At 41.8% G+C, this 22,933-nt stretch overlaps 1 protein-coding gene across 1 annotated transcript in view; it reads left to right on the plus strand.

The window, feature by feature from the left end:
* Positions 1-22,933, plus strand: part of TTC17 (tetratricopeptide repeat domain 17) — a 61,277-nt gene that overhangs the window by 33,041 nt on the left and 5,303 nt on the right. The window contains exons 17-23 of the mRNA XM_061343598.1: positions 15,021-15,191; positions 15,819-16,069; positions 16,705-16,870; positions 19,143-19,263; positions 19,596-19,755; positions 20,901-20,984; positions 22,631-22,750. Coding sequence (XP_061199582.1) covers positions 15,021-15,191; positions 15,819-16,069; positions 16,705-16,870; positions 19,143-19,263; positions 19,596-19,755; positions 20,901-20,984; positions 22,631-22,750 — 1,073 coding nt within the window. The remainder of the gene's footprint in view (positions 1-15,020; positions 15,192-15,818; positions 16,070-16,704; positions 16,871-19,142; positions 19,264-19,595; positions 19,756-20,900; positions 20,985-22,630; positions 22,751-22,933) is intronic.

Genomic DNA, 22,933 nt, shown 5'->3' on the forward strand with positions numbered 1-22,933 from the left:
AGAACTGAACTAACTACTAAGTCATGGGGCTACTTGCTCTGCTACCATGAGCTGTTGGCAGAATCCAGCAAATGGTCAGTGAGAGTTATATGCTAGTATGGGATGGCTTATGGGATCAAAAGTCTGAATGTATAGTCTGATTTTTGATGACACTATGTGCCTGGTGTATAGGTGAAGTAGGAATTTACTCCAGCATGTTGGGACATTTGCTGTTAGCACAGGACTTGGTTGCTTGCTTATATGCTCTCGTCTGTATTGCTGCCTGGTACATTTTTCTCTTCCCTAACTTACCTCTGTTCTAGATATAAACTTGTATTTCAAATCCAGCTCACTTCATGCATGTGAGAAGAGGAATTAAAAACCTCAGACCAATGCTTTTTTATTGACAGTGTTAAGGGTGTTGCTGCTGCGTGATCAAGTGTTCTGTTACTGGCAAGGCAGTTCCTAAAGCATGTTAAATAGCAGAAACTTTATTTTGCTTGACATATAACTTGAGCGGCCACATATCTGGCACACAAGTAACGGGACCAAGAGACTTGCATAACAAGTGTAAAAACTTTAATGTGAAAAACAGGGTTAACTCTGGAGGAGTGATATACTTTGTCTTTGTGCTGCTCATTAAGCTAATAGAGAAAGCCATCGTTATTTTTGACTGGTAGTGAAATGGTGCATTTCCAGGGTTTGTTCTGCACACCTTTATGACTTAAAAATCTGTAAGGAGCTTTTAGCATGTGGTAAGGTCTGTAGAAGAATATCCAGCTAAAGCCTAAGGGATTGATCCTGTGGCATGTTATTGGCTGGTGTGACCATTCAGATGTTGTCAAGCCTTATTAAAATGGTTATAATGTACCTGAGGCATGTTTTTACTGTGATGGTCAGCTGTCCTTTGAAGCATCTATTAATCGCTGTTGTGTAGGACTTTTCCTTACGTGTATAAAGAGAATTGCTGCTTGGACAAGTAGAAGTCATTTGTACTCAGAACACTTTTGTCTGACAGTAAGCATTTGCCTCTGACTGACAGTTCCAATTCATTATGAGCTCATGCACTTCAGATTCTTTTAGAGAAGATCAAAATTCAGTCTTAAACTTTAGTAGTAATAAACTGATGGTATTTCAAACATGAAGCACAACTTGTTTCAAGCTTTAGGTTTCTTTAGGCTCACTGTCTTTTGTTGGAAGTAGAGGCAGTGTGAGTACATTATGAATGTATGTGCATGCCATTAAGATATCCAGGTGCTTTTATACAGTGAGTATGTATGGTTGAGAAAGCAGTGGATGCTTCTGAATTTAGGACTTTGTAACAGCAGTAGCTTAATCATCTGCTTTAAGTATGGGCTTAGTGCCCTCTTGTGGTACAAATACCCTATACCATTTGAAAACAAGTGTCTTGTCTATTTCATCTCCCTCTTAAAATAAAATATGGGGAAAAGGTATTTGATCTTTTAAATGTGTAGATTTTTCCTTTTCTTTTTTCTCCAGCACTTAAGTTCTTACAAAGTTAATAAGCTTAGACCTTTAAGCAGGTTGACCTGTAGAGGAGAGATTGACCTGAAAAGAGAAACTCTGCTTGAAACTCTTAATAGTAAGCTTATGGACAGATTAAATAACTTGCTTAAATCTGCATCACAGTTTAAGCCTCTGACAGCTGCAGTCGCTTCGAGTTCCCTATAGCGATTTCATATACACAAACAATAAGCAAAAGCATCACATATGTTTCCTTTACAATACTATGTTAAAACATAGAGCTGTGGAATACTTTGCATTTCCAAATGCACCTTTCACTTGCTCAGTGACCCCTACAAGCTATGACTGTCTTGATAGTCCCATCAAGGGGCTGCTACATTTTATTTACATTTGCTGTAGCATGAGGGCCTTTTAGACATATTTATCATAATACCATTATAGTTTCCTCCTTCTCAAGCTGCTGTATCTTGTGCCTTCAAGTAATGCTCATCGCTTGGAGTGTTACTAGGTAAAAAGAGAGGATGTTTAATTCTTGGGGCGAAGGATGTTGAGCTTAGCTCAGAATTTAATCTTATTTTAGTTGAAGGAGGCCAGAATCTGAGAGCTCTCAGAAACACATCATGGTAAATGTTTGCATTGTCACTTGATAGCATAAAGAGGGTTCTGTCTTAAACAGAAGCAGTTCTAAAATCAGTGTCACCATTTGAAGTTAAATACTCAGTTTCCTGTTTCTGTCCTCCATGCACACACATGCACCCTCCTGCCTGTTGTTCACCCTGCAAGTTCCACCTATGATTTGAAAATGCTTTTTGCTACCCGATTTAGTGCCTGCTGTATAGGTCGGATCTTTCCTTGAAAAGTCTTTGCTTAGCATCACTTGAGTGGCTGAAGGAAGTTGAAAGTGAAGGACTTCGAACTGATAGTGCCATGCCAAGCTCACTTTGAAACTTGTCTGTCCTTCTGAAGCTGCATGTATTTTGATTCTCAAAACTATGCAGAGATGTGTAGGTTGAGATTCTTAAGTTTAAAAGTCATGGTACCTGATTTTTACATGGTACTCCGTTAAAGGTGGCATTTATAGCTATGCCAGTATCCAAAGACTGTACCCACCACTCACACATGTTGTTTCCAAGCTGCTGCTTGCTACAAAGTCGTGCACATTAGAGGTTTCTCTAACCAGCAAAGTGAGCTGTCTTAAGTATACCTCTGTTGTATTTGTTAAACGTTAATGGGTGAATTTGGTCTGCAGCTTCTTTTTGTGCTAGCATTAGGTGATATCTTTGCATGATGCAAAGTCTGTCTTGCAAGCTTATGTAGTTACTCTGCTTATTTACAGCATGACAGTGTACCTAACAACCTCTCACAACAGTCAGCAATCTCACTTAGCACCATGCTCTGTTAAGAATGGCATGCCTGCAATATTTAGTGTTCTGTATTCACTCTCTCTTTTCCCAGGATCAGAAGGCCACAGGCTGGCTGAGAATGGAGCAGTCATGGCCTCAGCTGCAGGAGTAACTATGGAAGTGGAAATAACACAATGGGAGGGAATTTAGAATTGTAGGGCAGTTCAGTGGGAGTTTACTGATGCAAAACTATTAATATATGAAGAAAAAGCAGTACAGTATTAAACTAAATATAATGTGACATTTCCCATTTATATCTGCCTTTATAGTGCAAATGATTCTTCATGCTATGTTATTTGCACCCTTCAGTTACTTCAGCATAACTACGCACTCATGTAGTAGGAGGATTGTCAAGGGTTAGAGTGGAAGGGAAGAGGTTCTCCTAATTAAATTTTTCAGGACCTGATACCTTCAGTTATTAGAGGTATTATTACTCTTCTGCAATGTTTGTGGTGCGCTTTTTTTGTGATAGGAATATGAAGAAAAGGAGACATTTGCTACTGCCTTTGTCTTCATCTCATTTTAGGAAGCTGCATTTGCCAGTGGCAGTTTCTTGCATGTAGCTGCTAGAAATTCTTAAGTGACCCTGAGAGTCACTAGTTTTTAAAAAGGCCCAACAATTGCATATGGTTAAGAGCTTTTTGGGAATTACCCAAAGCATTAATTCTCCAGCTACATCTCCAGGAAGATAAGAGTTGCACAAACAACTTCCTAGTAAAGCTGTACAGACCAAATCAGTGAGTTAAAGCATGTTTGGAAGAGAAAGGACATGTGGTCCCCACATATGGGAGATCTGGTAGTGCATAATTAACATTACATGCCAAGACCTTGAAGGCTGTAGTCACTTGGCTTAAATCTGTGAACTTGTAAAAAGGTGAAGTGTAGCCTCAGCCTGTAATGAGTCATGTTGAGATTGTCTCAAAGCAGCATGCAGTGCCATGTGCTCAGATTAAAATGAGCACTGCATGCTGAGCCATGGAGTGCCAGGCACTTAACTACCCCTGATCTGTCTACTTTATTGATTTGGTTTTTCCTTTTAAGGTTGGTTGCCAGGTTCATGTGAGTTTGTGTTGTGCTCTGACTGTCCTCAGAGCTTTCAATCTGTCCTATGTTATGGCTACTAGTGACTGAAACTAGGACAGTTCAGTTTCCCTAGAGGAAAAGATTGATGCTTCTTCAATGCAGCAGTTTCAGGGAGAACGGACATTCTTCCAATAATTCCTAGTCTTTCTGCAGGTACTGTTCTATAGATCTGTACTGTTCTGGCAGTGGGAGGAGAGTATTGTCCTGTTAAATCCTAAACTAAGGTGGTTGGCAGTATTCTTGTCAAACAGCCTTCTGCAGGTATTCCTTACCTGGACTCAAGGAAAGGCTAATCCAATTCTTGGTCATCACTCTCAAAACCAGGATTGATTTACTTTTTCTCTGCTGCTTCATGGAATTTTGTAAAATGTGACCTGTCAGGCAAACTGCTAAGCACTTAAGAGCTATCTTAGATTAATAAGGGGTATACCTACCAGCACATTGTTTTACTATTCGAGTGTGTCCATGTTTTGTCTTTGATCTCCAGTTAGGAGAAAGATTGCACTGATACCTATCCCAAACAGATCTATAAATTGTCATGGATCAAGTCCCACTAGTGGAACACAATCACAAACTGGTTTGGGTTGGAAGGGACTTTAAGATCATCTAGTTCCAACCCCCTGCCATGGGCAGGGACACCTCACACTAGACCAGGTTGCTCAAGGCCTGTGTATTAATCTGTTGAGCAGTATAACCCAGTGAAGAGATACAACAAAAATACAGCCCATCAGAAGTACTCTCTTACAAAAAAAAAGGTTCCTGTGGGATACTGTTTAAGTACCAATATATGGTGCACACCTTACAGACAGAGTGGTAGTGAAAAGAAACACACTTAAAGCCATTATTGGGTTTTATAGTGTCAACCACACATGTTGGGAGAAGCAGAAAGCTAACAGTAGCTCACAGTGGGGTTAGTTAACAGTGTACAGCTTAACTACAGGATGCCATTTCTCATCAGTGGGTTAAAGTCCCTTTTAAATTTGAGTTCATGGGTACCACAGGGTCTAATATTTAATGTTCAGCATAAGAAGAGGTACGTTTACAATATAGAGGACAGATTAGAAAGAGAGCAAAACAGAGGCCACTGTTGTCTTTGCTTATGCTAGTGATCCTTAAACTAAGAATTTCTGTGGCTTCATCAGAGCCAGATTTCAGAAGTGTGTTTTGTGCAGGGGGCCAAGCATTAGTCATTCGATATTCATAGCATGCATTATGCTGTGATCTGCTGTGGGTGAGTGTTTATCGTTAAGGAATTAATAAGGAACTATTTTCTTATCTGACAGGAGGAGAAAATTCTGGCACATAGGAGATGTCACTGAGGACAAGCCTTTGCCTTCAGAACTTACATGTGCTTGTTTCTCTTGCTTTTCCCTTTTTCCCCAGAGCAAACCAACAACCAAAACCTTGCTATTCTGGAGGCACAGGCTGAAAGTCACACCACAGTTCTAGTTGCCTTCCTCCTCTGTATGCAGGGGCAGAAAGGCACCCTGAAAGAGACATTTTCCAGTCTTTTTTATCCACTGACAGGATTGGAGCATTTAAATTTAGGTGTTGGTATTGGGATCAGCGCTGGTCAATATCTTTGCCAGTGACATGGATGGTGGGATCGAGTGCACTCTCAGCAAGTTTCCTGATTAACACCAGGCTGTGTGGTGCAGGAAGAGATGGGATCCAGAGGGACCTTGACACGCTTGAGAGGTGGGCCAGTGCCAACCTCATGAAGTTCAACAAAACAAAGTGCAAAATCCTACACCCAGGTTGGGGCAATCCCAGGCACAAATACAGGTTGGGTGGAGATTGAGAGCAGCCTTAAGAAGAAGGACTTGGGGGTGTTGATTGGCGACCTGGTAGTGTGCACTTGTGGCCCAGAAACCAGACGTGTGCTGGGCTGTATCAAAAGGAATGTGGCCAGCAGGTCAAGGGAGAGGATTCTCCCTCCCTACTCCACTTTTGTGAGACCCCTCTCTGAGTCCTGTGTCCAGCTGTGGGGAAACAATACAGGGGGGATGTGGAGCTGTTGGAGCGAGTCCAGAGGAGGCCATGGAGATGCTGTGCAGGCTGGAGCAGCTCTGCTCTGGAGCCAGACTGAGAGAGCTGGGCTGGGGCAGCCTGGAGAAAGGTCTGGGGAGACCTGATAGCAGCTTTCCGTAATCTGAAGCAGACCACAGGAAATCTGGAGAGGGGCTTTTTACAAGTGCATGTAAAGGGTGCCCAGAGAAGCTGTGGCTGCCCCATCCCTGGCAGTGTTCAAGGCCAGGTTGGACACAGGGGCTTGGAGCAACCTGCTCTAGTGGAAGGGGTCCCTGCCCAGGGCAGGGGTTGGAACTAGTTTAAGGTCTTTTCCAACCCAGACTATTCTATGATTCTATTTTAGGCCCATAGAACAAGCTTTGCTTCTACGTGTGTGTCATAAAAACCAAACAAGGCCTATTTTATTGGGTATAGAGGAAGGAGGAGAATTCAAGCCTTAGGTAATCAACCTCTTTTATTTTGCCCTCCCTGTTTTTAACCATGGAAGAGGTGTTGTGAGGGTGGGTTGATGTTTTCTACTCTGTTATAAGGTAGTCTACTGAATTCTTCAGGATGTTTAGCATGCATGTTTCCTGTTAAATTGCATCATGTTTTAACTTAAATAGGTTTGTTTCCTCTTTAATTTTTTTTTTGCCATGTTTATTTTATCACTTCTTTATATTTCATAAGGAGGATTTGTGTGTCTGTTCATCAGGGACTGGTGTGTTACGCAATGGTGAGGTATTTCACTTAGTGTGAACAAGAAATCTGCTTATGTATTGTTGGCATTTGTATGTTTTGAAAGGTTTAATCAGAACCGCTGTAATGAGACAAATAGATAATCTTTAAATCTATAGCTAAGCCAATTTAGAGGCATCTTTTGGCTACAAATTAGGTTTAAAAACTATTTCCTTATGAGTGAGAGCAGTTGTTTTATGACATAATCCTCTTAATTGAAAACCTGTTGTTGGAATAAATGATAAGAAAGAACCAACTTTTGTATGCTTCCTTTTGTGTGCCTGAGTCTTTGATCACATAAATCATCATCCTGTTTGCTGTGCATCAAACCAAAGCTTCTTATGTAGCACGCTCTTCTTACTGCTCCATTTTGAGCATGCCCCTCATCAGAAGGGCCGTCTAAGGGAGAAACTTAGAGAAGAGGTAGGAATTTATGAAAATCAACTTGTAAAATGCTGTATGTTGCTTTTTCCTTATTTGTTCTCTATAGTTAGCCTTTATTTTTCAGTTAGCAGAATGTCCTGTTCTTTGAAAATGTGTATTTTTGTCCTGTAACTTCAGTGTTGCAAAGAAGGGTTTATATTAAAGGAAAATCTAAAAATGAACTTTGTTTCTGTGTGGGGAGAAAACACATCAAAACTTAGTCTATATTTTGGGCACTACACCCGTCGTTCTCTGCCATTACCCATACTGGTGCTTAACTTGAAATACTTGACCATCAGAGACTGTAGTGGTGGGACAAGGGGTGATGGGTTCAAACTGAAACAGGGGAAGTTCAGGTTAGATATAAGGAGGAAGTTCTTTACTGTGAGGGTGCTGAAGCCCTGGCACAGGGTGCCCAAAGAGGTGGTAAATGCCCCATCCTTGGCAGCGTTCAAGGCCAGGTTGGACAGAGCGTTGGATGACATGGTCTAGTGTGAGGTGTCCCTGCCCATGGCAGGGGATTGGAAATGGATGATCTTAAGGTCCTTTCCAACCCAAATGTTTCTATGATTCAATGACCAGAGAAGGAATTTGCTGTCTTATAGTAATAACTTACTGTTATCTCTTCATTATTGCAGAATAGTAGCTATGATGATGTGTGGGTAGTAGATACATTTCTTAGTGTTGGGATATTACAATTGTAAAAGGTACTGGAGGTACATGTGTGTTACTCTTCTGGAGCCTAGTCATGCCTTGCTGAGACCAGCAGTGATGCTTTTGGGTTTAGGGAGAGCAAGACTGACTGCTGGGTGGGCTGTTGGGCTTTCTGAGTCTGTGACAGGGCTTCAGACAATTTTATGCTGCTTCAGATTGAAAACCTTTGGTAGGTTACCCATCTGCTTTGTATTTTTCCTGGGTCCTATAGTGCACAGTGAGCAGTGGGACTTCTCTTCAGTTAAATATAGACATACCAGACATTCACAGGTCAGCATTGCATAGCTGGGTAATTGTATTAAGAACTTTTCTTCTCCATCTACTTCCCTTCTCTGACTAAAAATGAACTGAAAATGCTTTGGTTACATATTCTTTTATGCTTGTGTGTGTGGAAAGCCCCAGATTTTCTTTGGTATTGCGTCTGGAGCACAGTGCTGTCTTGCAGCAGTTATGGCTTGTGACCTTTCCATAATGTTTTTGATGGCAATCCTGTCCAGTCATAAGTGGTTTGCAGTTTCTGCTTTCAGAGCTCAATCATGGGATTCATTTTGAAGTGTAAATATGTGTTTTTTCCAGGAAAACAGTCAGAAAAGGAACGCATGAGTTTTAGAGCTGCATCTTAATAGAACAGTGTTCATTTATAATTAAGGTGAGCAGAGCACTAGATGCTAAAGATAGGTCTCGTCTCTAGTTACTGCTCATCCTATTGCTTTTAATACTCATCTCAAAATAACTGGCATGGATTTTTTTCCCCTTAACAAATGTTCTGCAGTCAAACGTCTGTTCATGTGTGACTGGAATAACATAGCTGCTTTTAAGGGCTCACAAGATCTTTAGAAATTTACCATGTTCACCTTGAAACATCAAGGTAATTCAGGTATGCAGCGTGTTTTAACAGCGCTATGAAAGTCATAGCTCATGCTTTCTGTGTTGTGTGAAAGGGTGGTCTCTCAAAGAGCACTTCCCCATAACACTACCCTGACTTCTTAGTGTCATACTGCAGTGAAGTCACCATGGTGCAGAAAGTAGGACAGTTCTTCAGGTGCTAGTTTGGCCCTGATTTTGATGACTGAGATCCCAGTAGTTGTAGCGTTCTGGTAGGTGAGTTCATTCATTCCAGATTATTCTTGTAAACTCTGGTAAATCGAACCATCTGGTAAATGGGTTTAAACTTAAACAGGGGATGTTTAGGTTGAATATAAGGAAGAAGTTCTTTCCTGTGAGGGTGGCAAGCTGCTGGAACAGTTTGCCCAGAGAAGTGATAAATGCCCCATCCCTGGCAGTGTTCAAGGCCAGGCAGGACAGAGCCTTGGGTGCCATGGTCTAGTGTGAGCTGTCCTTGCCCATGGCAGGGGGTTGGAACTGGATGGTCTTAAGGTCCTTTCCAACACAAACCATTCTATGCTTCTATATTGCATGTGACATAAAGCAGTGAACAAGACTTGTTCTATGAAAGTGTTGGGTGACAATATGCTGGGCTTCAGTTTGATTTCTATTTTATCCTAATTCTACATATGAAGCGTCACCCAAGCTGTGAGCACTCCTAAAGTTTTTACATCACCAAAGAACAGCATTAATTGTTAATGCATTTTCATGTGTAAGGTGGCAGTGTACCCATCCCTTTGTAAGCAGTAACTAGCAAAAGTCAAAGACAGCTTATTGATGTCCTGCTCCAGAAATGTCTGTAGATGAGACCTTTTGTTAGCATGCAGGGATTAAAGCCTATTTCCATTAAGCTCAGTGACATGTCATTCATGCTATAAAAAAAGAGAACTACCTTTACTTCAGTTTCACTGTAGGGAATACCAGTTTTGAGCTTGCATCAAAAAGTATGGAGTTAACTCCTGTTAGTAGGTTGGTTTCAGTCTGTTCTGTGCTCTGACAACTTGAGTATTAGGCTGACAATATATGTATTAAGTAGAGTTCTTTCTTTGCATTGTTTAAATGCAAAGGGGCACATCATTTAAGTGACACTTATCGCTATTTAACTTGCATTTTGTGTAATCTAATGCAAGTCACTGACTGCAGCAATAGTCACTTGACTCTTGTAATCATTCAAGAGATAATCCAGCACTGCTTATTCCAAGTGGTATGAAAAATAGCAGTACATAAATTTGAAATTACTTTTAATTTTGAGGCATTATTCTGCCATAGTAATTTTAAAGTGTGTTCCAAAAAATCTAAGGAAATCTGTTTGTCTTGTCATAAGAAGTTAGGAGCCAACACTTTTCTTAAACCTATTATGTTGGAACATAGATGGTAGTGTTAGGAATGCCGTATTTCACAAGCTCTGCGCTGACAAGCTGAGAAGAACAAGTCCAGAGGAGGCCACGAGGAAGATCAGGGGCTGGAGCACCTCCAGTGTTAAGATAGGCTGAGAAAGTTGGGGCTGTTCAGCCTGGAGAAGAGAAGGCTGCGTGGAGACCTCAGAGCAGCCTTCCAGTATCTGAAAGGGGGCTATAGGGATGCTGAGGAGGGACTCTTCATTAGGGACTGTAGTGATAGGACAAGGGGTAACGGGTTAAAACTGAAACAGGGGAAGTTCAGACTGGATCTAAGGAAGAAGTTCTTTACTGTGAGGGTGGTGAGGCACTGGAATGGGATACCCAAGGAAACTGTGAATACTCCAATCCCTGGCGGTGTTCAAGGCCAGGTTGGACAGAGCCTTGGGTGAGATGGTTTAGTGTGAGGTGTCCCTGCCCATGGGAGGGGGTTGGAACTGGATGATCTTAAGGTCCTTTCCAACCCAAACCATTCTATGATTCTATAAGAAAAAGTCAGTAAAAACTGTGCAAGCCAAAGATATTTAGAGATATTTTACTTCTGATGCCCAATGCTGTTGATGTCACCAGATCATCCATCTTGGTATATAGGAGTCAAACAGTGACAGTATTTAGGGAGACCTCATTCTCTCTGCCGGATGTACCACAAGACACAAGGAGCTGCAGTGGCAGTTCATTTAGAGCTTTAAAACAATCAATGCCTTCTTTAATGGTGAAGTTTGATTACTTTGGGGACCTTCATCAAGGTGCAGCACTTCATGTGATACATTGAGGGTGCTGATTGCTCATCTTTCCTCTTCTTCATACTTTTCACTTTTCTTTCCTTGCTTTAGGTAAGAAGCTTTGAGTCTAAGTCACCAAAATTGACAGAATTGGAGTCACCAAAATTGACAGAAGTTTGCTCTTTATCAAACAAAATGCCCCACGTAGTACCAGAAATATGTATGTAAATATATGTAATATATATAAGGAAATTTCATGATTGCTTCCAAGTGTCTTTCCTGAGAAATGTGGCAATATGAAGTATGGTTCAGAATAAATATTTATTATCCCTTTATAGGTGGAATAAGTCTTCAATGTCAGTTATTGCATAGAATCATAGAATAGTTAGGGTTGGAAAGGACCTTTAGATCATTCAGTTCCACCCCCCCTGCCATGGGCAGGGACACCTCACACTAAACCATCTCACCCAAGGCTCTGTCCAACTTGGCCTTGAACATCACCAGGGATGAAGCATTCACAACCTCCCCGGGCAACCCATTCCAGTGCCTCACCACCCTAACAGTAAAGAACTTCTTCCTTATATCCAATCTAAACTTCCCCTGTTTGTTTGAACCCATTACCCCTTGTCCTATCACTGCAGTCCCTAATGAAGAGTCCCTCCCCAGCATCCGTATAGCATCCATCACTTCTCCTTCCTGCTGCTTTTCCTTCCTGGCTACAGATGTCAACACCGCTTGTTTCTTTCCTTACACGACGTGGCTTTCAGCTTAAGAGTTTGCAATCATCCAATTCCTAAACAGGAACTGAAGTCTGACTTTTTGCTGGGGGATTTTTAGCCATACCAACTGTAGTAGGTACCACAGCTTGGGTGACATTTGAGAGGGGTCCTGAAAATCAGGAGGGTGGTTAATATTAGGTGGGATGGATGGTTTAGCAGATCTTTTGTCTATTTAAAATGTGTGTTATGCTAGTGCTCTACAAGTGCATTCACTTTGGCTCCCAAAAGTTACAAACTAGAATATGAGAAATAGAGACTTTTAATATGTAATACTGTGTTCTGCTTTTAATGTCCAAAGTCTCAGTTTAGAGTTTGTGTTTACTTTTTCCCTCCAGTGGATTTGCTTAATAATTTACAACACTGGAACAGGCTGCCCAAGGAAGTTGTGAATGCGCCGTCCCCTGAGAGTGTTCAAGGTCAGGTTGGACAGGGTTTGGAGCAACCTGCTCTAGTGGAAGGTGTCCCTGCCTGTAGGACAGGGTTGGAACTGGATGAGCTTTAAGGTCCCTTCCAACCCAACCCATTCCATGGTTCTGTTCTCTTTCTTTTCCTGCCAATTTCTACATTAATCTCGCACAATCAGACTAGTTATTTGTGTTATTTCTAACACCTCAATGAGGACCCAGACACTTGTTTTGTGTCATCTCTATAGCATCTTTGTTTCACTGCCCAGAACATAGTAACCAGGTCTCATAATACAGACGGTAGGATATGTACTTTCTTCTCTTTCTTAGTTCTGCAGAATCAATAGGAAAAGTGGCTCTCATAAAATTAAATGAGCATGGAAGTGCTCCTTCTATAGTAGGTTTTCAGGATGGAGTAAGCTGAATTGATCAAGTGCTACAAAGTAATTTTAGACTTAAAGTTTTGTAGCTGCAGCATCACTGTGTGTGGACTTCACACCTAAACTTCACATGGGCTTATTTAGACATCCAGAATGTATGTGCAATGTTAATAATACATAGCTGACCATAGGGTGGCAGTCACTTCTGTCCTTCACACGGCTAAGATGCTGTAAGTACTGCAGTGATACAGCTCATGTCCTACAGCCAGTGAGTGTGCCTGGAGTTTGGGGCTGTGCTGCTCCCTTGCTGGTCTCGCACTTTTACCTGGTGGTCTTCCCCGTTGGTCTGCAGGCATCTGGATGATAGGAGCTGTGAAGTTCTTGCCACCAGCTTCACGCTCATCACAGATCTTAAACTTCCACTGGTTTTTCAACCAGTGACGTTAGACAACTGAATGCAACAACTTGAAGAGGTAGGCCACTCAGGTTTCTATATATAGCAGCTGTCAGATCCCAAGGAAGCCACTGTTCATTGAGTCTGGGTTTCTAAATTAATATTAACAGAGTTCCTCTTAAGTAGAATTTTAAGTGGTTTTTCTTTTCCTTTTGCTTTTTTTCCCCCTCTCTTTTTGCTGTTTTTAGTTCAATTGGAAACAGTGGTCTCTTTTCCAGCCCTTTTGCTTTTGTTCTTTACATGAATGATGAGTTGACCTTCAGCAAAGGGAGTTGTGGTCACCGCATTACTGAGACACACCTGACTTGCATCAAAATCAGGCTGGTTTGGTGGCAGCCAGGGGGGACTGGGTTCAGCTTGTGGGTTTCAGTGCATACCATCTCTCATAAATTAAACATGAGGATCTCTATAGGGTGAAGGGATTTTTTTGTTTGTTTTGATGAAACCAATTAATTTTCTATTGACTGCATGGAGGAAGTGAGGAGGGGATTAAAGAAAGAGTCAATGACTGCTAGAGAAGGAAAGGCAGAGCATAGCTATGGCAGATGCTAGAAGAGTTTATGAAGTTAACTGCTTCTGGGTTGAATATTTACTCATAAAATACATTGTTTGACTTCTATACAGCAGAAAAGGTACGGCTGGAAATAGTTTTCTCAGAGGGTTTATGAGTATAGTTTTATTTGATATTTGGTGATACCACCATACACCCCTAGAAAACTGTTCTGTTTCTCCTCCAAGCATGCCACCAGAGTGTTCACAGATGCAAAAGTAGAGAGCATCCAGCAAACAGCTATGCTTTCACTTTGCTGAGAAGTGATGGACCAGGTTATCCCTACACAAGAGTTAGAACCACTCTCCTGTCCTGCTGGCCTGATAAGAGTGAGACTCTGAAGTACTCTTTTGTAACATAGGATCATTGCATGGAGAAGAAAGGAGGCACTGATCTAATTTCTTCACATTCTCATATTTTATGCTGCCAGCTTAAAAAAATAATGTTTTTCATATGCATGGAGCAGTGCAATTTGCATTCATGAGGGTAGAATGGGGAACATACTTGAGAATCTTGCATTTAATTTAAGCTTTCTTTGATTCACTATGTGCTTCTTAATTCATTTGTGTATGTATGCTATTTTCACTCACAAGTGATTGAAAGGAAGGTTTGAGAGCAGCAGCTTTGTACACAGAATATGTTTCTCTCTGTGGGGACATGCTTCCCATGTGATAAGAGGCAGGTACCCTGGTCCATGTCTCAGCCCCACAGTGGGGTTTGGGGCAGCTTCTCCACATATGAAGAATCCTGTCTCTTGCTTGTTCAACTCTGGGGGTCATGGCAGCAGCTCTCTGAGCGTCTCTTCTCAAACACTGGCAAGTAATTGCTGTTAGAAGCTCTCAGATCTTCAGTTAACATGTATTAAAGATAAAATATATTGCCACAAAGTTGCAGGTGGTTACCCTTTAAGCTTAACAGTATCTCACTGAAGGATGCTCCAATGCTTGTTTTGCAAGTTTGTTCTTTTTTACCTGCTTATTACTGGCTGCATTTGGCTTTTTCCAGTGTTATTCCTAGACCTTTACATTTGGTGGAACATGACCACAGAATTATAGATGTTAAATTTTCAGCTGAATAAACTGGGTTTTGGCACAGATTAATATTTGTAGCTTTTGTCTGTCTGTCTAATATCTTACCTATGTCCTGCCTGTTGCTGGCTGAGGTCAGAGCTTGGCAATCATAGGTCAGTCTGCCCTGGCCATTTTTCTTGTGCATGGGAACATTATGGTGTCTTAGGGAAGCTCATGGCAGGCAACCCCCACATGTGGTGCATTGTCACTAAAAATATATCTTGGGAATGCTCATTGGGGTGGCCACCACCACACACTTGTTTCCTATGTACTGTGTAACCTTCCCTCAAAAGATAACTGACTTTTCCTTCTTTAGTACTGCATTGTGTATGCCTATTAACATAGTTTCCTGTAACTGTTTTAGGTGGTCTGCCTTTTCAAGAGGCACATTAGCTTTTTAATCACTGAATGAAGTCTTTGATACCTTGTAGAGTTACTCTGCTAGTCCATACGTAGAAAACTGTAGCTTCTGCAGTACAGCTTCTGTGCTTGTAGCCTTGAGGAGCAGGCTTACGTGGTGTATCAGTGAATATCTCTCTTTCAGGCCACTGTCATGAAAAAAACCCAGATGGCAGTCACGACAAAGAGAAATACTTTGAAGACCACTATGAGTCAGTTACTGCAGTGGCAGAAGGACGCTCAGAGGGAGGTACCAAAGATCCAGAAGTCCTTACACAGAGTTCAGCAAGGGATCCCTCCTTCTTGAGACTGGAGAGTAAGTTCAACCTCACAAAATCAGTGCCACCAGATGAATCAGGTTCTAGAGCTGTCTTCCTTCCTTCAAAAAAGCTACTTTTTGCCCTCCCTAAAGCAAAAAGTAACCCTTAAACCAGTTTTATTCTGCTCACTGTTGTTCTTGTGCAAGCTAAGCATCAAAATGCATTCAATAAAACAAATGTTTAGACATTTTCCAAGCTAAAGGACGTAGGTTTTTGCGAGAGTTTACGAACATGTTGGTTGTACCTCGGTGAATTCAGCTATGCCAGACAGAAGGGAAGAAAAACGGCATCTATGGTTAAGGTAGAGAGAGCGTTCATCAGTATTTAATGCATATATGTAGGGAAGAGACACTACCCATTTACTCCCCCAAACAGGCAGACTTCTGGTTTGGAAAGGAAACTGATGTAAGTGGTCTAGAGGTGCTGATTTTGAAGCTGTAGATGATGCTTATTTGTAGCAGGGAAATCCGCGTTTTCCAGGCCCCCTCTCCATTTGAAGTGTGTAGTGAGCAGTCGGTGACACTTGGTTTGTGCAAGTGGAAAAGTCAGCTCACAGAAAATAGATCTTTTTTGATGTGATTTTTGGAAGTACCAGGAAAAGCTTTTATGGTATTCCCTCTTAGACACAGTCACTGCAGAAAGCAACGGTTCGGAAGGGATGGAGGATTTAGAAGATGATCAGATGTCTGAAGAGATGCTGGCTTTGGTGGATGAGTTTGAAAACTCTTGGCCTCAGGAAGCTTTTGAAGGGGCACTGGAGGTAAAAGGTCGTCGGATGGACTTGCAAGGAATCCGAGTCCTAAAGAAGGGATCTCAGGATGGACTGGCTAGCTCCTGTTTTGGGGACTGTGGTGATGATGATGAAGCTGAATGGGTAAGTTTGGATGGGTTTAGTTAAGTCTTGTACCAACTTATAGTAGTATAAGGGGAGGAGAGAAAGACGAGGACAGGCCAGGTGTTTAACACTAGGAAATGTCCTATGGGTCTCAAAGAGCTGGTTCATGGCTTGTGTGAAATGAACAGCTAGTTTCAATCCATCTTCTAATGGAAGGGCCTCTGCATCACTAAACCTGACATTAAAAGCCTTGAGTATCAGCTGCAAGAGCTTAGGTGTTGAATGATGCTGCGTGCCCTCAAACTTCTTGATCACAATTAGAAGGAGAAAAGTCTCTAACCAAAAGTTCTATCTAGCATTAGAAAATGAAATACCTGAATGATCATGTTACAAACAAAATACATAATGAAAAATGCCTTTCATTTCTGAACAGTTAAGTTGCTTTTCTCCTTTGTCCTTTGATTTGGAGTTGTGTACTTTGTTTGCATAGTGTGATGCGGTGAGAGTGGGCAGACCGCAGAGAGTGGGTTGGCATGGAGTTGGGAGGGAGGGAAAGCTATCATCTGTAACATCTTTGAATTTGAATCTTTGGGTTAAAACAGCTATTGTATTGGAGCTGATAACATTCATGGTGTTTCATACTGTTAACCTTGCTAATACTGTTCTTTTGATAGATCACTTTTCAGGTCAAACGTTTAAAGAAACCAAAAGCTGAAAGCTTGGATCTCCAGGAGCCAGCTGGGAGAAATGAGGAAGAAGGGACTAATGGAGACAATGAAAACTTTTACCAAACTGCCCTGGAGATCAGTGGACCAAAGATACCTTCTCCTGGACCAATAGGTACCCTGCTGATTCCTTTGGATGAATTCTCTTCCATCTGCACCTTTAGCATGAAGTACAGCATAACTGTCTCCTGAATTAAAACTTTCTAGTTAATTCCCAGATCTTCAGGGGATGAGGTGATAGGAGTGGAGAATGAAAGAGGTAGATATAGAAGTAGTAAAGGAGAGAGGGGGTGAGTAGTCAAAGAAGTTAGTTTATCAGATGAGACACAGCAGGGACAAACGCAGGATGAGAGCTTGAACTGGTTGCTTACTAAACAGAAGACACAACTCAAAAAAGAACACAGAAAGCTTGATCTCAAAACCAAAACACATCTTAAAAATGAAGTGGCCTGTTGTGATTGGCTTGGTGATGATATAAGAGAAAACATAGAGGCTCTCTTCCAGAACACTGGAGCTACAGAACAGTAGAGTTTTGCACCAATGTAGATGAGGAGGTTTAGAGAGGGAGGTGGAGCTTTTGCTAGTTGAGTAAGAGGCTTTGGAGAGTGGTCTGTTGATACGGTGCAAGCTGGTTCCACTGCTACATTCAGGTGGGCAGAATGGTTGTATGGGATGAAATTTCATGTTGCTGGAACCTAATGTGCCCAGAGAGGAGAACCAAAGGAGCTGGGTCTCATACTTTTTGTTTTACGCTCATTTCAGTGGAGCTAAAATCTTAATGTCATAGAGCTGACATGTAAGCAAAGATGTGTTCTCCAATACATTTTAGTCCTTGAGGATTTGATGACCTGGAAAGTGGTTTCACATTTTGAAGGCTTTTACGTTAAATCTTTAACAAGCTCCTTTTTTAGCAACTGTCTAACGTAAGTTATGAAATTAAAAATGTAAATAGGGGGAAAGGGATCATCATTCGTGAGCACACTTGGCATTTCCTCCGTCTATCTTCTCTCCCTCTGAGCTACTTTTGTGGCTTAATTACATAGCATCCCTCAGTTATAAAGTAGTTACCTTCCTAATGCTCCTGTGTGGCAGGCTCTGCTGTCATCCTCTTTTTTTGGACAAAAATTTAAGTAACATATTTGAGGTCACTTGGGTTATTCCTGATAGAGCAGGGAAATGATGGTAGCTGTCCTCTGTTTGGCTACTGAACTGGCTCTGTGTAGCACTTCCATACCTCTCACTATCTTTTGCTGTTTGTGCAGGTCAGAACTCACAAGCAGATAGATCACAGTGGTGGTGATCAGAACTGATCATTCCCTTCTGAAGTTCCCCAGTGTTTCTCAAAGCTAATTTTCGTTTAGTCAGAATAGGAAAAGACATGGTCTTTAGGAAAGACATGGTCATGGTCTTACAGACTTACTCGTTACTTTACAAAATTATGGTAAAGCAGTTTACTATGCCTTGGATGGGAAATAGGATTTGCATCCAAATGGGCAAAATTTCAGGTAACTAGAAATAACTATTGAAGCACTGTCTGCATAGCTGGTGCAATAGACTGGCACGTTGTTAAACTTGGCTTCCCACTGTGCAAATTTACGTCTACAATGAATTCCTCTTACATTTCAAACAGTTGGATGTTTCTCAAATGAGAGGAAAATGTTTCCTAACAGTTAACACAAGCTGGATTCCTAGGACTTGGTACAGTATCCACCAAGTGTAAGGGAAAGATTTCAGCGTGAGTTGGTTTAAATGTAAAGATTGGGTTCTTGTTTTTCCCAGTGATCTATTTGTTAATGTAAAGCAAGTTATTTAACCTTTCCCTGCCTTGGTTAACGTCTCTACAGAATGGGAGGACTGATGTGTAGTTGCTTAATAGTTTCAGAAGTGTTTCTATGTCAAACGTAAGAATGCGGTAAAAGCCAATCTCTGTCTTAAACAATACTCATTGAAAAGAAACAGCAGTATTTTTCACCTGGGGTTGTCAGAAGATGGAGCAATCAGTTTTTATTAGTTTTTACCATAGCTGTAGAACATAAGTGATGCCTCACTTACAAACTTTCTTTAAGGACATTTAAGTAGCGACACTGCCTGTAAACAAGAGTGGCAGTTGTTCTTCATCTGTAGCTGTTGAATAAGTGTAATGAAATGGTATTTAAAACTCCACCTCCTAATCTGTCTTGTGTAGGATCCAGTTCTGTCTTTGGATCCCACCAGTTCCAGTCCATTTAGGTTCAGGAATGTTCCTAAAGAAATCTGACTGCAGGACCATGACTTTTATACCATAGGGGATATACCCACTGCTGTGTTCTGTAAATCACTGTAGGGAAGTAGGATGTCCTCCTGCTTCCAGACAGTTTCTTCTCTATATATTTTTTTCCTTTCTCAAGGAAAGAGACGTGACTATCGTAGCCTTGGCTGGCCAAGTCCTGATGAATGCCTGAAACTCCGTAGGGTAGAGCTTACAACTGTAGCCAGCACATGGCTTGCTGTTTCTGCTAAAAACATTGAGTAAGTATCTTGTATATGAGCCTTCAATAAGCTACTCCCACAAAGCAAGACAGTTACATGGCCTTCAGTGTGCATAAACTGAAGACTTCAGTGTTCTTTAAAGTAAGAAAGAACTGTCAGGATTTCAAAGAAGTTTGGAAACATGGTACTTCATCGATAGATTTGAAAAGGAAAGTGGAAGTACAGATAGGAAATCCGGTTTCTCTTGCTTCTTGAGCTACTCAAATTAGATTCAGCCAGGTTATGGACAATTTATACTCACTAGAGGACTTTGTAAGGACTATTGTGTTTTCTTCTTCTGACTGATTCAACTTGTTTTATGACCTTTGTAGCATTACAGAGCACATTGATTTTGCCACTCAGCTGCAAGAACCAGCCATGGAGCCCCTCTGTAACCCGAATCTACCAGCCAGCATGCATACTTTGGACCACTTGCAAGGTGTCTCTAGCCGGGGCAGTTTGCATTACACTGGAGAAAGTCAATTGAAAGAGGTATGTCAGAGTTGAAGGCTGTCACACAAAAATGACCATAGCATGGCGGATTCAAGATGCATTTAGATCAGTGCCCTGTCTCCAGAAGTGACCTTCAGTGAGTGAATGCCTGGATAAAACTAAGAAAAGTGCAGGTTGAAAGCTATATTTTACCAGAATGTTTTCCCAGCCCACTATGATCTGGCCTCAGGGAAATCCTAAACCACTGTTGGTGTCTTTGTATTTATGTCTTGATGGGTGAATTACTGAAAGAAAAGTCGAACTGAGCAAACATAAAACTTCTCAGTATTCTTAGTATTCAGTGCCATGGAGTTATAACACAAAGTGATAATATGGATAGTATTTACTCAAGATAGACACTGATGTTGTGGGTGTTGGTTGATGAGAAAATGAACATGAGCCGGCAGTGCACGCTCGCAGCCCAGAAAGCCAACTGCATCCTGGGCTGCACCAAAAGGAGCGTGACCAGCAGGTTGAAGGAGGTGATCCTGCCCCTCTGCTCTCGTGAGACCTCACTTGGAGTATTGTGTGCAGTTCTGGTGTCCTCAACATAAAAAGGACATGGAACTGTTGGAACAAGTCCAGAGGAGGCCACGAGGATGATCAGGGGACTGGAGCACCTCCCATATGAAGATCGTCTGAGAAAGTTGGGGCTGTTCAGCCTGGAGAAGAGGAGGCTGCATGGAGACCTCAGAGCAGCCTTCCAGTATCTGAAGGGGGCCTATAGCGATGCTGGGAGGGACTCTTCATTAGGGACTGTAGTGATAGGACAAGGGGTGATGGGTTAAAACTGAAACAGGGGAAGTTTAGATTGGATATAAAGAGGAAATTCTTTCCTGTGAGGGTGGTGAGGCACTGGAATGGATTGCCCAGGGAAGTTGTGAATGCTCCATCCCTGTCAGTGTTCAAGGCCAGGTTGGACAGGGCCTTGGGTGCCATGATTTAGTGTGAGGTGTCCCTGCCCATGGCAGGGGGGTTGGAACTGGATGATCCTAAGGTCCTTTCTAACCCTAACTATTCTATGATTCTATGTTTAGGTTGGAACAGGTTACAGCATTTGTGAAAGGCTGGGGATATAAGCAACCAACAAGTGAGGGATGTCTCTTACCACGTTCCAGCTATAGCCTGTTCTCTGTCTTCCACAGGTGCTACAAAATCTTGGCAAAGACCAATACTCCCCACAGTCATTAGAACAAGTTGGTACTCGAATAGCAAAAGCTTTGGAAAAGGTATGTGTACATGAGAAAAATAAGGAGTCTGGGCTCACTGCTCATGACTGACACAGTGGTCGATCCAGTCCTGAACCGTTTGTCTGAAATCCCAGTCAAGGAGTGAATTAGTACTTGGACTAGGGATTTGTGTCTGTTCAGCGTCTGTAATGCCCTCACAGGTATTTTGTTAAGCTCTATCCTGTGCTTCAGCTGTCAAGCATCTTGCATAGCTCTCTAGTAAACTTAAGCTTGTCAGATTTGCCAGTGTTTCCAGCCCTGTAGTGAGCAGTATTGCTGGTTGTTGGCTATGTATTAAACTATTTCAATGGTTCTCAGCCCTCCTCTTTCTTTCTTTTTCTGTGCTGCATTGACTTGGAGCTGGTGGAAAGTTTCCTATCCAGTCATGATCCTGGCATGCAGTGGTCAGACAGCTTTTACTTCTTAACTTCCTTTTACCTTATGCAGTGTTGGGCTGAAATGTCAGATGTGTTCAGGTAGAGGTACGGCACCATATGCAAGGCTGCACTAGCTGTTCTCCCCAGAGAAAGCCCAGCTTCCAAGCTAGGTTAAGGCTGTTAAGGACCTCAGCTGAGGGCCTTGGGAGGAGATGGTTAGGGACATCATTTTCTCAGGATCTACAAGGTGGATAAGAATATGGGGATTATTGTTATATGTTTACTACTAGTGGGGAGGAGATCCCAAGCTACTATACAAGAGAGAGCTCAGCCAAAACAGTTTGGTGCCCTTAGCCTGTTCTACCAAAAGCCATCTGAGGAGCTTATTGTGCTTTGAAACTAAAGCATGTATTTGTCATTCCCAGAAAGTAAAGATATTATGGTCATGTTACAGGGCTTAGTTTCTTTATACTTCAGATGTATACTAACTCTTTCTCTTACATGCTACAGATTCCCCTGCAGGCAGCAAGCTTTATCCACATAAGCTGAAAATCGAGTGCTGAGAGCAGAAAAGGCATTCTCAGTAAAGCTAGCTGTGTTGGAAATGCAGTACAGTTCTTGTGTCTACCAGTCTCATTCAGTATTCACAAGAGCTAATCAAACAAATCAAGATGGCTACTTATCTAATTGCATATGTGAGCATAAACATTCATTTACTGTGTCTGAGTCCATAGAATTCAAGCACATAGTATTTTGCTTCTAACACGTGACATGGGAGTCAGCCAGCTTTAGGCACCAAACTTAATCAGCTAATCTTGTCAGGCTTCTGCTCTGAGCTGCGTCCCAGAGCATCCTTCCTTCTTCCAGAGGAAAAGGGCAAAAGAGAGCCCAGTCAGCTAACTTAGCCGGGTTTGTTGCTTTATGTTGGGTGATACATATACACATCTAGATGCTCAGCTTCAGACCGCTGGTTAGAAGCTGTTGTGGCTGCTGAAACTTTTGTTGCTGTTTAAAGCTATTTAGCTGCTATTCCTTTCTTAAGAAAGTGATGCTGCACTTGGAATCTGTTTCATTTGGCAGTCTCATTTACCTGACTATTACATATATGTTGTTAGATAAGAAACTTTTTGCTGCTTTGAAATAGTTTAACGCTATTTTTAAGTGTAACACCCTCTACCTCAATATATAAATAAATTGGAAGAGTCCAAGACAGGAAGACTTTACTAGAGGTGTTTACATGACTGTTTTTTTGTGTTCTTCTTTTGCCAGAATCAGACTTCATGGGTCCTCTCTAGCATGGCAGCTCTTTACTGGAGAGTGAAAGGCCAAGGAAAGAAGGCAATCGATTGCTTACGGCAAGCACTGCACTATGCACCCCATCACATGAAGGTGTGTATGCATGTGCCCACTACTCAGATGAAACAGTGTTTTGCTAGTCACTATAAAGCTTTCACAGACTACTGTTAAGACCAGTATTGTGTGTATCAGTGTCTATAATGTGTGAGGTATGAGCTAGTTGTGGTGAAACCTTACAACTGTCACCACATGTTTAGTGTGAAGGGTCTCTCCTTA

The sequence above is a fragment of the Neopsephotus bourkii genome, unplaced genomic scaffold, assembly GCF_033783945.1.
Source record: "Neopsephotus bourkii isolate Nb327-2 ecotype Australia unplaced genomic scaffold, CSIRO-AGI_Nbou_v1 NB_1825, whole genome shotgun sequence".
Classification (NCBI taxonomy): Eukaryota; Metazoa; Chordata; class Aves; order Psittaciformes; family Psittacidae; genus Neopsephotus; species Neopsephotus bourkii.